Below are 14,468 nucleotides of genomic sequence, written 5' to 3' on the forward strand. Positions count from 1 at the left end.
TGTGCTTGCTAAATACTTGCATATACTGATAATAAGTAAGTGTAGATATACAGATAATAAGTAAGTGTAGAGGTCTCAAGAATATTACATAATATGTGTTAGATTAACTATTTGAATTTGTAATCAAAGATGAAATGGATTTGTTTGGCAGGTTCATCTTGCTTTAGGTAATAGAGTTTAGCAGAGTATATGAATAAACAAGTGAGACACAAATCGCGTATAATCTTACTCTATATAATACATACATTTGAGCAATTGCGAAACAAATGTGTACTAAACACCAAGTGAAACAATTCACATAGGTAAGGGCTAAGGTATATTATCAATCTCTATTTTCTACGGTGTTAACAGTTATTGATCGGCGAACAGGACTATTTGTAAACGAGTTAATAATAAACATTCTTTTCTTGTGTAATTGATCCTTTAAATAAAGGATTTTCGCATCAACTCGAGCTGAAAACCCAATATGAGTCGCCTTCCTCGAGCTTTGCTTCTCTTTTAACCACGTCTCGTTGTCTAAAACAACTTCCATTTCGTACTCCATTTCTTGAATTATATGGTCATCCATAGGATATAACGTCCTTTGGATGACCATATAAATGAAGTACGGAAGAAGAGAAATAACTACAACTAGTAATACAACTATCCAATACATGGGTGTGGGCCCCACGGCTTCTACGAGTAGCTTGTATTCTCTGTTGGAGTGTACAGGCGGAAGTGCACCATAAAAGAGTAAGAAAATGTACCAACTTAAAATGCTTCCCCAAATGAAGATATGTTGGATCCAAGTGAAGTGAGTTATGATTAGTGCTATTTGACAGTTTACTGTCCACACGATACCGGTGTAAGTAATCACGCCTAAATGCGCTATGTCTACTACCTCTCCTCCTTTTCTGAACGCCGACGATGAGAGCATGTACACGTTTAGGATGAATATCGTTAACGATGTAAGTATCCCGTTTCCCATCCACCCGATTATCCGTTTCCAACTAAAGAAAATACTCTTTTGTCCCTGTTGATAAAGTGCTGGAAACTGTGTAGTAAAACAGAAATTAAGGTTAGATCATTTACGAAAATTAGGTTTAGTAGTGTATACGATTGGAATTTAGAGTATACCCAACCCAACCCATTTAGACCCGACCTGTTTGACACGTCTAAAAATTCTGATCTGTTTGGCCTATGACCCGTTTTGACCCAAACCAGTTCGGTGAACGGGTTTCGACCCAACCCGACCCGTTTTCCAGGCATAATTATTGGTGTATCTGAATATATACCTGGAGGCAAGTATCAGATGAAACATCTTGCTCAAGGACGCCTAACGATATAACGGGAAGGGATGTTAGAAAAAGGTTGAACATAACCATATACCATCCGTCATATAAGACATCACCGGAGAATTTGGAGTAGAGTTCGTAGTAGAATAAGGTAAGGCCGAACACGATGTTTTTGTATACAAAATAGAGAATCTGCAACAGGACAAGATACATTATAAGGAAATCATACCCTTAGCGCGTCTTCTAGATTTCAAATGAAAGAAAAATACAAAAAAAAAAAAAAAAAAAAAAAAAAAAAAAAAAAAAAAAAACATATAGGATGTAGCTTTAAAGATACCATCTTGCAGAGTCTCTTGTAGCACCAGTGTCCGTGTACTATAAGTAGTCGTTCCAAGAATCGAAATTGAGGCATTGAGAAATCACTTGCCATGACGGCCTGCAGTAAACACGGATCATATGTTTCAAAGTCAACCCAAATCTGCCCATTTCTTACTGCCCAACCAACATGTATACTCCGTATAAGATTTTGACAAAAGGTGTAGATCGGTACCCACCAAAGCCCACCCATAAGAATCGGATGACTGTAAAATACCTTCACCGAATACCCCATGTAACAGGATCGAGTACCATCCCACTTTATCAAGGGATGTAAATCCTTACCAAGAGTGAGACTCGAACCTGTGCCCATTTTGGGGGGGCCCAGTTTCAAGTAAAAGTTATCATACCTGCATTCCTTCCATGCCACTAATCCCGATTCCAATGTCAGCTTCTTGAATCATGCCAACGTCGTTTGCTCCATCTCCAATTGCTAATGTCATCTTGCCTGTATATGTCTTCACTAGTCGAGTAATCTAAGTTTACATACAAGACACTAAGTTAGAAAACACGCCGTTTGATGTCTAATTATCTTCACTTTTCGGATATAAATCAAACGAATATAGCGTACCAATGCTTTCTGTTTTGGAGAAACACGACAACATATAACCGAGGCACAATTAACAGCCAACTCCAAAAAATGATCTCGTATATCATTCATTAAAGCAATTTCAAGTGCTTTCCCATCCACCACAAGAGCGAAAGGATCATTCTTCGTTGTCTCGTTAATAAACACTCGATAAGAAGCCTCGATCTGATTCAATATGTCATCTTTCATTGCCTGAATAGCTACAAAGTGTTGAATCATTACCCCTAACTCATATTTTAAACATAATATAGTGACACAAGCCGAGTCAATGATATTCACCTTTAATTCATTTTTTGATTCCGAATCTCTACTCAAACTCAGATGAAACTGATGCATATCATGCCTAAGCAAACTACAAGCAAATCTGTCCCGAAAATCGTATGAAAAAGAACGAAATACGCGTGAGACATTTATGGAACTTTATATATGATAATGCCAATTTAAAAAAAAAAAAAAATCGTTACCCAATATTAACGGCGGTCTCTTTCTTGTCCCCGGTGAGTAGCCATATCTTTAGTCCTGCTTGTGCAAGTTTATCTATGCATTCTGCAACCTGGTATCAATGTTAGTACAATATCACTATTTTAAAGGTGGCAAAATGGGTTGACTTTTAGGTTGGATAATAAAACAGATTGATTAAGCGTTGAAGGGTTTAAATCTGAATTATTCAAATATTAGTCCTGAACGACAATTAAATATAGTTAAATGTTTGATGATCATTCTGAATAAACTCTATGAATGAACCTTTTAAATTAATAAAGTAAAATATATATAATCTTTATTTTATAGAGATTAGGAATAGGAACTTAATACTTACCCCAGCTTGTAGCTTATCATCAACAGCTACTGCACCTAAAAGCACTAAATCTTTCTCAATGTTTTCAGATATATTCTCTAACAATTCATCTCTTTCAGGGCCCATTGCCGCCTTAGCTTTAGCAAACGATGAGCTCCATTCTTCATATTCAGAGTCTTTAATCTTTCGATACGCGAACACCATTGTTCTTAATCCATCTTCTGCATAGTCTGCAAGGTGCATAGTTGTCGCATGTTGATATGTCCTACCACCATCACCAAGCCTATCGAATATAATGCTGCACAATACAAACCATGCCCAATTTATATCACTTAAAAAGTATGATAACTTTAGCTTAATTATAAACCTCGGTTCGAAACTCACTTATCAGCTCCTTTACTAAAAAGGAAAATTTGACCACTTTCGTCGCGTACTATTACTGACATCCTCTTCCTTGAGCTACTGAATTCTAGTAAATTCAATAGCTTGTACTCCCTGAAATTTAAAGATATATATACTTTAGCATTACTAGAGGTGTCCGACTCGACTCCTTATGAACATGTCAATTTGGGTTGTCTTTTGTTTTGAATCGGTCAAATGGGTAATAAAATATAAATACCATTAAGGAAATGCTTCGAAAGCCGCCCAATCCACCCATGGCACCTTTCCCATATCGTTTGGGGGGTAAAGGGGAGGGGGTTTTACTTGACCGTGCCCTTGGATCGGTTTCTAGGTTTTCTCCCGAGCAGCGATGGGGGCGGGGTTATTATCGTTGCATCGGCATAGTCGAAACGGGAGATGATCGCAACGGGTGGTTTAGTCCCCCTCGGGTGATCCCAATCGCTGTTCAAAGTACAATGTTTTAAAACATATTAAGTGGTGTATCATTACCCTATCTGAAATGCTCGTTTTTCCACCTCTACTTAGACGATAAACGGATTGAAAATAAAAGAAAATGACCTTTCGACTTCCACTGAAGTAGGATCGATCTCCTTAACAAACATCGAAGACTGCGTCCTTCTACAAAACTGAAATCCAAACTCTTGTGCCGCAATCAAAAATGTCACTTCTTCAGGTGACTCTGCTTCATATCTAAGTTTACAACCACCTAATCGTTCTTCGTTTTCAACCGGTATACCGGTGTGACACAAAGCCATAACTCTAAAAAACATTATCATATCCCAAACATTTGATCCATTAACCCACATTCGCTTCATCAATCTATCATCTCTAAAATTAAACCCTTTTATACTCGAACCACCACCATTATTCGCACCATTTTCACCTTCCAAAATACTATTCTGCGAATCAGTTATTCGATCAGAACAAATCTCAACCATCTCCCTACTATAACCAGGTGTCGAAACAGAATCCACATCATCAAGATTAAACCGATAACTGTCGATATCAATATTCATCCTTTGAGAAGCAGCCCGAACGATCTCGTTAACATTACCACCATACGAAACCCCTTCGATCGAGCATTTCCTAAACTCCATCTGATTACAAGTCAACGTCCCGGTTTTATCAGTCAAAATCAACTCAACCTGACCGAGCTCCTCGTTCAAATTCGACGTTCGGGCTTCAACCGATCTCCCAGACAATTCATCGAACAGATGTTGGTCATTATTAATAAGCATTGCTTGTAAAAACTTAACCACTTCAATGGAGACATAAAGCGAAATCGGAATTAAGTAACCGTATAATATGAGAGCCCGTAAGAACTGTAAAAAGCCCGAAACAAGTGGATTATCCGGATCGAAAGATCCATCAGTATCATCCTTTAATCTAAGGTACCACCACCATTCTTTAGGTGTTTGTTCTTGATCTGTTTCCTTAACAGAACCAATTGAAGATACTAAAGATATCAAAAGCAACATAAAGAACAAAACATAAATAACATGATCCATTTTCCTCTCAATCCTGCTACGTTTCGATGGCGATTTCATCGAATTTCGAACCACTTTCGTGTCTCGTCCCGTAAATACAACAACTCCATAAACGTAATCCGTATTCTGAAGCTTTGAATCTCGAAGTAACAGTTGAGAAGGCGATAATGAGTAGGAAGAATCATTAAACTCCAAATTTGCAACAAAAGTATACAAACTTGAATTTGGATCTTCACATCGAACAGTACCTTTAAACATATCGAATTTCGATTCTGCATCAAAACATAAAGTACATTCCAAACAACGTTTAATTTTAAGATTCGTTTCGCCATCTAAGTTCATAGTCTCAACATAACAAACACCATCTTCATAGCTAGAAGATAACAACAAAAGATCACAAGGAAAATAATCATTTTTATTCACTTTTACAACGTCTCCAACGCGAATCGTTCGCCATGATCGATCTACAAACGATCCGTTTCCGATATGAACTTTAACTTTTCGTGAATTTACGTCCAAATCTTGTAAAAATCGATTCCAATCTTCGACAGCTTCTTTTAAAATACTGATTCCGACAACGAAAACTAGAGGTGCAATCAAGCTCAAGCGCGAAAAAGGAGCTGAAAAAGTAAGGGATAAAACTGCAACTAACAAGAAGTATAAATTTGCCACCCTACGAAACTGTTCGAATAATGATTTAGGAAGAAAAGTTATTATGTTATACTTTGTTGTTGAGACTTCATTAGTAGGATACTTGTATGGTTTGGTTTTGTGCATGGATGATTCGTTACAGAAAACGACCCGGGAGAATCCGGGCTGACCGAAGTCAGACCGGGTCACCGGCTGGGTTGGCCGGAAACATGAAAAAGTGTACAAATTACTCCATTTTATTTTTGCTTTTTTCTTCTTGTTCTTGTTGTTTTGAGTGTGTGTTTTCGGCTGTGTAGCCATTTTTAGGTGTGTGATTAAAGTGTAAAACTATGGTTGTTTTATGGAGTAGTGAATGTGCGAAAAATGGCACATAGTGACGAATAGAAGAATATGGAAATAGAAACTTTGTTTTTGTTATTTTGTTATTTTTAATTTGGATTTTGGATTAAATTAATGTGAAGTTGAGATTACGGAATCTTCGAAATGCTTAAATTTAGAATTCCCTTGGATCTTGTGTTGTTGAAAATGCAGGCCTTTATAGCATCATAATTTTGCCAATGAAGACAAATGAAGCATCTATGATTTTTTTTTTTTTTTTTTTTTTTTTTTTGGTCATAAAAAATATACTATATTTATGACAAAATATTTGGAATTCTACATTTTGTGACCTTTTTACTGTTTAAACAAAGATTTTGGTATCTACTCCGTATAAATTTTTGTGTTCCGTTTATTTATTCTAGAGTTATAAAAATAGGAAAAAACAAAAAAAAGGACGGACAGAAATAAGAATATAAAGAAAAATGATGAGAGCGGATTCCCCAATGAAGTTATAGATAATTTGATTAATGGGACCGCTTGATCTGTAAAATGTTACGGTACTAGTAGTACTTTTAAAAAAAGATGTACGGAGTACTTTTTATTGGTGTTTTGTGATGCTATGAGTTCAGACTAATTGAGACACTGATTCTACAATTTAAATTTTGATGTGTTAATATAAAAATGATGGATAGAAGATTCATTTTATTCGATTAAAATTAGTTTTGAATACCTTCGTTTCAATTCTATTATCCATTATTTTTTTTTCTAAATGTTTCAAATTAGTTGTTCACTTCATAAATGGAAAGAATAATGTGATAAAATTCTTTTATGTTCATACTTTATACATGTAAGACAAAAATATAGATAAACAAAAAGGGGTAAGACTGAAAAGTTAACAAAAAATTACATGTGTTAGTCACTTTCTCTTAAATTATGTGGAGTATTTTTTTAGAGGACAATAGATTTAGGACGGATGGAGTAGTACTCTATACCGAATTTATTATTTAAAGGGCTTAATTACCCGAAGTTTAACCTTTATGGATGTTTAATTTTTTTTATATATAAAATATTTTCTTCTATAAAATGAATTTATCAAAGAGTTTTAACCAATATATATATATATATATATATATATATATATAAAGTAATTTAAAAAAATTAATACACATTAACGTGTTACTATTGTCAATTAAGCAAAATGTTTATAAAACTAATGATTTGTATAAACTTGTGTTGTAGCTCATGTGGTAGTAATCTGTCTCTCTTAGCGAGAGGTCAAGAGTTCGGCTCCCGTGGAGTGCAACATTGCACACAAGATTGCTCGTTATCCCTTGAATTCCACTCAATTGTGCCTTTCGCGCATCGCGTTGCGGGGTGATAATGCCAAAAACGAACATATATTTCATAGCATTATTCCTCAAGAAAGACAAGCTTTTAGTTGCAATTGTCCTATTTACAAGTGATATTCGTTTAAATAATAAAAGGTGAAGACAAAAGACAGATTCGACGAATTGAAGACGCAAACGACCAAAAAGCTCAAAAGTACAAAATACAATCAATGAGGTTCCAATTATTGATAAGAAACGTCTCAAAATTACAAGAGTACAAGATTCAAAATGCAAAGTACAAGATATTAAATTGTACGCAAGGACGTTCGAAAATCCGGAACCGGGACCAGAGTCAACTCTCAACGCTCGACGCAACGGACTAAAAATTACAAGTTAACTATGCACATAAATAAAATATAATATTTAAATAACTCTTATAATTATTTATATATTATATTATTATTTATAAACGTCGGCAAGAAAGAAAACAAAGAAATGTGACTTCTCCCAGCTGGCCATACGATCGCATGGCCTGGAGGCACAAAAGCCATGCGATCGCATGGCTCTGAAATCCAGCCAAGGTCCTATAAATTCAACGCGTTTTGGCCAAAATAAACACATCTTTCTTCTCTTCATCATACGTAAAGTATATATATATATATATATATATATATATATATATATATATATATATATATATATTATAATTTTAATTTTAATTTTAATTCAAATAATAAGGGTATGTTAGCGAATGTTGTAAGGGTGTAAGTCGAAATTCTGTCCGTGTAACGCTACGCTATTTTTAATCATTGTAAGTTATGTTCAACCTTTTTAATTTAATGTCTCGTAGCTAAGTTATTATTATGCTTATTTAATCCGAAGTAATCATGATGTTGGGCTAATTACTAAAATTGGGTAATTGAGCTTTGTACCATAATTGGGGTTTGGACAAAAGAACGACACTTGTGGAAATTAGACTATGGGTTATTAATGGGCTTTATATTTGTTTAACTAAATGATAGTTTGTTAATGTTAATATAAAGATTTACAATTGGACGTCCCTATAAATAACCATATACACTCAATCGGACACGATGGGCGGGATATTTATATGTACGAATAATCGTTCATTTAACCGGACACGGGAATGGATTAATAGCCACTAGAATTATTAAAACAGGGGTAAAATTATGTACAAGGACACTTGGCATAATTGATAACAAAGTATTAAAACCTTGGGTTACACTCAGTCGACATCCTGGTGTAATTATTAAACAAAGTATTAAAATCTTGTTACAGTTTAAGTCCCCAATTAGTTGGAATATTTAAACTTCGGGTATAAGGATAATTTGACGAGGACACTCGCACTTTATATTTATGACTGATGGACTGTTATGGACAAAAACCAGACGGACATATTAAATAATCCAGGACAAAGGACAATTAACCCATGGGCATAAAACTAAAATCAACACGTTAAACATCATGATTACGGAAGTTTAAATAAGCATAATTCTTTTATTTCATATTTAATTTCCTTTATTTTATATTTAAGTGCACTTCTAATTATCGCATTTTTATTGTATTTAATTGCACTTTTAATTATCGTACTTTTTAATTATCGCAAGTTTATTTTATCGCACTTTTATTATTCGCAATTTCATTATCGTTATTTACTTTACGCTTTAAATTAAGTCTTTTATTTATTTAATATTTTACATTTTGTTTTAACTGCAACTAAAGTTTTTAAAATCGACAAACCGGTCATTAAACGGTAAACCCCCCCCCCCTTTATAATAATAATATTACTTATATATATATTTGTATTTTTATAAAAGTAAACTAATATAGCGTTAAGCTTTGTTTAAAGATTTTCCCTGTGGAACGAACCGGACTTACTAAAAACTACACTACTGTACGATTAGGTACACTGCCTATAAGTGTTGTAGCAAGGTTTAAGTATATCCATCCTATAAATAAATAAATATCTTGTGTAAAATTGTATCGTATTTAATAGTATTTCCTGCTAAAATTTAATAGTATTTTATACCCTTTAGCTTTAACATCACGGGGGCAGTGGGGGATGAGGGATTTTACCGCCCATGCCCTCGGATTGGGTCAGGTTTCCTCCTGAGCAGCAGTTGGGGGTGAATTATGCAAGTGCGGAAGATGAACGCTGAAATGTCCCGTTCTTATTGATTAAAAACGTTCCATATTAATTGATTTCGTTGCGAGGTTTTGACCTCTATATGAGACGTTTTTCAAAGACTGCATTCATTTTTAAAACAAACCATAACCTTTATTTCATAAATAAAGGTTTAAAAAGCTTTACGTAGAAGCGAAACGCCACACACATAAAAAAAAGATTTTTATTTTCAGTACGCTTTTGTAGAAATACGTTTTAAATATTCAAAAATATAAAAAGAAAACAAAAATATAAATATATTTAAGATTTTGTTAAATATATAAGTTTTATAAAGTTTTTTTTATTTTTATTTTAGTTTGTAAAAATATAAATTTTATTTAAATATTTTGTAATTATATAAATATTTAAAAAAAATAAAAAAAATAATAAAACTACTCGGCCTAGTACTGTTACAGCCCGTAACCTGGCCCAAAAACTCAGCTCATGCGATCGCATGAGCCCGAAGGCAAAATCTCATGCGATCGCATGAGATCGTCTGACACGCCACAGTTTACCCTAGTACTGCATTAATTACGTAATATTATTTATTATTATACTTTAACCCTAATTAGGGTTATATATTATAATAATTAGTTTAGTTATATTATTTATTTTGTATTTTAAAGTTTAATTAGTTTAATTAAATTGTAAAATTAATAGTTTTATAAAATAAATAATTTAAAAATAATATTTTTATAAAAATTGTAATTTTTACAACTTTTTATATATTTTTATATTTTGTCCCTTTTTAATAGTTTTAGCGTAACTTTTGTATTTTTCGCTCGTATTTAGTTTTAATTCATAGTTTTTGAAATAGTTATTTTTATATCTAGAATTTTAGGCTTTGTCGTAAAATTCCTTAAGTGCTTTTTCTTTAGACTAAGATTTAGGTACTTTAAAATTTTGCGACGCCTTTTTAAGTTTTAGTTTCTTTTTAAGTTATTGCCATTTGAAATATAGTTTTACTTGTAAGCTTTAATATTTTTAGACGCCTTTTACCTATGTATCAATTATCATTCCAATTAGTAATCTCAATTTGCGATTATAATTTTAAGTTAGTTGTAGTGATAAGGTTGGGTTAGTCGAGTGTTTTTAAGTTTTATAAGTTTCTTTTATTTTTCCGTCGCCTTTTATTTTTCTTTCTTATTTTTCTTTTTCGATCTTTTTCCGACGAACTCTTTTTCTTTCTTATTTCTCGCCATTCTAGTTTTTAGGACATAGATTTTTATTCTACTTCTTATCTAAATTTCTTAAAATTACGAAAATTTATTTTAAGTGGTTAAATTGATAGACATCAAAATTTTCTGGTTCGTAGTAATAGTTGGATTTGTATGTGTACCGGGTTATTGGAGCCAAACAGTCCTCAATTATATTGAGACCAAACGAATCCTGCCCCTCTGCTGCATCTTTTGGCTATTCGAAACGTGGGCAAAATCAGAAAAGTCTATTGATTGGATAACTTATTATAATTTTTCTTTCCTTTTAAAAACTAATAGGATATTTAGTGAATGCACCGAGCAAGACGTTCATCACCTTTTGTACGTTCACCACCTGTAACTAGATCAAGACATCTAACTAATATTGTCGCCGTTGATAATCCATTTTTTGAACCCGACCTCACAATTGAGAATCCGGAGAATATTCAGGGACGATTCGTAGATCCTGAACCACTAAACTTTCCTCCGGAACCACCAATCATTCAAACAGAGATTGTTGAGGAACGAACCATTAAATCAGAATCCTCTAGTGATTCCGATTCAACAAATTTAATTATGGAAGTAACAGAACCATTAAGTACGGAAGACCGAATGAGAGCTAAACGCACTGGCCAAGGTCACGCAATTACTCATCCAGACATTAATGCGCCAGATTATGAAATCAAAGGACAAATTCAACACATGGTGACTAATCAATGCCAATTTAGTGGTGCGCCGAAGGAAGATCCAGATGAACATCTACGTACCTTTAATAGGATCTGCACACTATTTAAAATCCGAGAAGTAGAGGATGAACAGATATATCTCATGTTATTTCCCTGGACTTTAAAGGGAGAAGCCAAAGATTGGTTGGAATCATTACCTGAAGGGGCGATTGATACATGGGACGTTTTAGTTGAAAAATTTCTTAAACAATTTTTTCCTGCATCTAAAGCCGTAAGACTTCAAGGAAAAATTGTTACGTTTACACAGAAGCCAAATGAAACTCTATATGAGGCGTGGACAAGATTTGGAAAGTTATTAAGAGGATGTCCGCAACATGGTTTAGACACCTGCCAAATAGTACAAATATTCTACCAAGGATGCGACATCACTACAAGGAAAGACATAGATATAGCAGCTGGTGGTTCCATTATGAAGAAAACCGAAACTGATGCTTATAAAATTATTGATAACACTGCTTCCCACTCACATGAGTGGCACCAAGAAAAAGATATCGTTAGATCATCTAAAGCAGCTAGAGCCGATTCCAGCCATGACTTAGATTCCATTTCCGCAAAGATAGATGCTGTCGAGAGACGAATGGAAAAGATGACTAAGGATATTCACTCAATACGAATTAGTTGTGAGCAGTGTGGAGGACCACATTTAACAAAAGATTGTCTCAGTATTGAATTAACGATGGAACAAAGAGAGAATATTTCATACATAAACCAAAGGCCTGGAAATAATTATCAGAATAATTATCAACCGCCAAGACCAATTTACAATCAAAACCAGAATTATAATCGAAATATTCCATACAACAACCAACAAGGTCCTAGCAATCAAGACCTAATTTTCAAAACAAACCACCACAACAAACCGATGATAAAAAGCCGAATTTAGAAGATATGATGACGAAGCTAGTTGAAACTCAAACGCAGTTTTTCACATCTCAAAAACAAACCAATGAACAAAATGCTCAAGCATTTAGAAATCAACAAGCTTCTATTCAAAATCTAGAACAAGAAGTAAGTAATCTAGCAAGATTAATAGGTGAAAGAAAATCGGGAAGTCTACCTAGTGATACAAATGCTAACCCCCGGAATGAAACAGCTAAAGCCATTACCACAAGAAGTGGTACAACACTTAAACCACCTGAAATACCTGTAACTTCTAATGAAGCTATTCCTACTCCACAAGAACCACAACCTGATCAAGATAAGGAAAAAGAACCAGTAGTTGAGAAGGTTAATGAAGATAACACAGTTAAGGCTAAACCTTATGTTAAACCATACCAACCACCACTTCCTTACCCGAGTAAAATGAAGAAAGAGAAACTTGAAGCCGAGCAATCCAAATTCTTGGATATGTTTAAACAGATAAATGTAAATCTTCCTTTCATTGATGTGATTTCAGGAATGCCTAGATATGCTAAATTCGTGAAAGATCTAATCTCAAATAGAAAGAAAATGGAAGAACTCTCGGCTGTTACCATGAATGCTAATTGTTCAGCAGTGCTGTTGAATAAGATGCCAGAAAAACTATCTGATCCAGGAAGTTTCACAATTCCATGTTTTCTGGGTAGTCTTAGTTCAATAGAAGCATTGACAGACTTAGGTGCTAGTATAAATTTAATGCCGTTTTCACTATACACTAAACTAGACCTTGGAGAATTGAAACCAACAAGAATAAGCATACAACTAGCCGATCGATCAATAAAATATCCTAGAGGGATAATGGAGAACATGCTAGTTAAAGTTGGTACTTTAGTATTTCCAGTAGATTTTGTTGTTCTGGACATGGAAGAAGATTCTCAAGTTCCTCTCATATGAGGAAGACCATTCTTAAACACAGCTAAAGCAATGATAGACGTGTTCGGTAAGAAACTGACCCTAAGTATAGAGGACGAGAGTGTTACCTTTTCAGTTGATAGAGCAATGCAACAACCTCAATCTGCAGATGATACATGCTATTATATTCAAACTATAGATTCACATGCAGAATTATTAGAAGAATTTCCAGAATTACAAGGAACAGGAGAATGTTCTTTAGGAGAAGGAACAGAACAAATTGATGAAGCTGAAATGTTAGCTACACTTATAGCTAATGGATATGAACCAACAACAGAAGAAATTCAAATGCTAAAAGAAGAAGACAGATATCGATATAAATCATCGATAGAAGAACCTCCGAAATTAGAGTTAAAGCCACTTCCAAACCATTTGGAATACGCTTATTTACATGGTGAATCTGAATTACCTGTAATAATATCGTCTTCTCTTACTAAAAATGAGAAATCAAAACTCATTTCTGTGTTGAAAGCTCATAAACCAGCCATTGCATGGAAGATTCATGATATTAAAGGAATAAGTCCTTCGTATTGCACACATAAAATCCTTATGGAAGAAGGTCATAAAACGTATGTGCAACGCCAACGAAGACTAAATCCTAATATGCAAGATGTAGTTAAGAAAGAGATTATTAAACTGCTAGATGCAGGTTTGATATATCCAATTTCTGTTAGTCCATGGGTAAGCCCAGTTCAATGCGTACCTAAAAAGGGTGGCATGACTGTCATTACAAATGAAAAAAATGAGCTTATTCCTACTAGGACTGTAACAGGATGGCGTGTATGTATTAATTATAGAAAATTAAATGACACCACCAGAAAAGATCACTTTCCCTTACCTTTCATTGATCAAATGTTGGAAAGATTAGCCAGAAATAGTTACTATTGCTTTCTTGATGGATTTTTCGGATATTTTCAAATTCCAATAGCACCCGAGGACCAAGAGAAAACCACGTTCACGTGCCCTTATGGTACTTTTGCTTACAAACGCATGCCATTTGGACTTTGCAACGCCCCTGCAACCTTTCAAAGGTGCATGATGGCAATTTTTCATGACATGATAGAAGAATGCATGGAAGTTTTCATGGATGACTTTTCAGTCTTCGGTGATACATTTGAATCATGTCTAGTTAATCTGGAACGAATGCTTATTAGATGCGAACAATCAAATCTAGTACTTAATTGGGAGAAATGCCATTTCATGGTTAAAGAAGGCATCGTTCTTGGACATAAAATTTCAAAAGAAGGAATTGAAGTGGATAGAGCTAAAGTAGATGTAATTGCTAAACTTC

At 34.2% G+C, this 14,468-nt stretch overlaps 1 protein-coding gene across 1 annotated transcript; it reads right to left on the reverse strand.

Annotated features, from left to right (window-relative positions):
• Positions 1-322: 322 nt before the first annotated feature.
• Positions 323-5,874, reverse strand: LOC139848330 (probable phospholipid-transporting ATPase 4). The gene is made up of 10 exons (XM_071838061.1): positions 3,995-5,874; positions 3,419-3,529; positions 3,056-3,332; positions 2,703-2,791; positions 2,518-2,602; positions 2,221-2,430; positions 2,000-2,125; positions 1,612-1,710; positions 1,275-1,466; positions 323-1,033 (listed from the first exon to the last, which is right to left on the reverse strand). The coding sequence occupies exons 1-10, from the start codon at positions 5,872-5,874 to the stop codon at positions 323-325; spliced, it is 3,780 nt and encodes a 1,259-aa protein (XP_071694162.1).
• Positions 5,875-14,468: the final 8,594 nt, after the last annotated feature.

The sequence above is a fragment of the Rutidosis leptorrhynchoides genome, chromosome 5 (assembly GCF_046630445.1).
Source record: "Rutidosis leptorrhynchoides isolate AG116_Rl617_1_P2 chromosome 5, CSIRO_AGI_Rlap_v1, whole genome shotgun sequence".
In the NCBI taxonomy this organism is placed as follows: Eukaryota; Viridiplantae; Streptophyta; class Magnoliopsida; order Asterales; family Asteraceae; genus Rutidosis; species Rutidosis leptorrhynchoides.

Excerpts from the sequence above, each read along its gene's own strand:
- LOC139848330 (XM_071838061.1), bottom strand. The coding sequence starts at position 5,874 with ATGGCTACACAGCCGAAAACACACACTCAAAACAACAAGAACAAGAAG. Across the intron at positions 3,333-3,418 it reads TTTAGTAAAGGAGCTGATAA|CATTATATTCGATAGGCTTG; the intron begins GTGAGTTTCGAA and ends TGTATTGTGCAG. Across the intron at positions 2,431-2,517 it reads AATCAAAAAATGAATTAAAG|GCAATGAAAGATGACATATT; the intron begins GTGAATATCATT and ends GTAGCTATTCAG.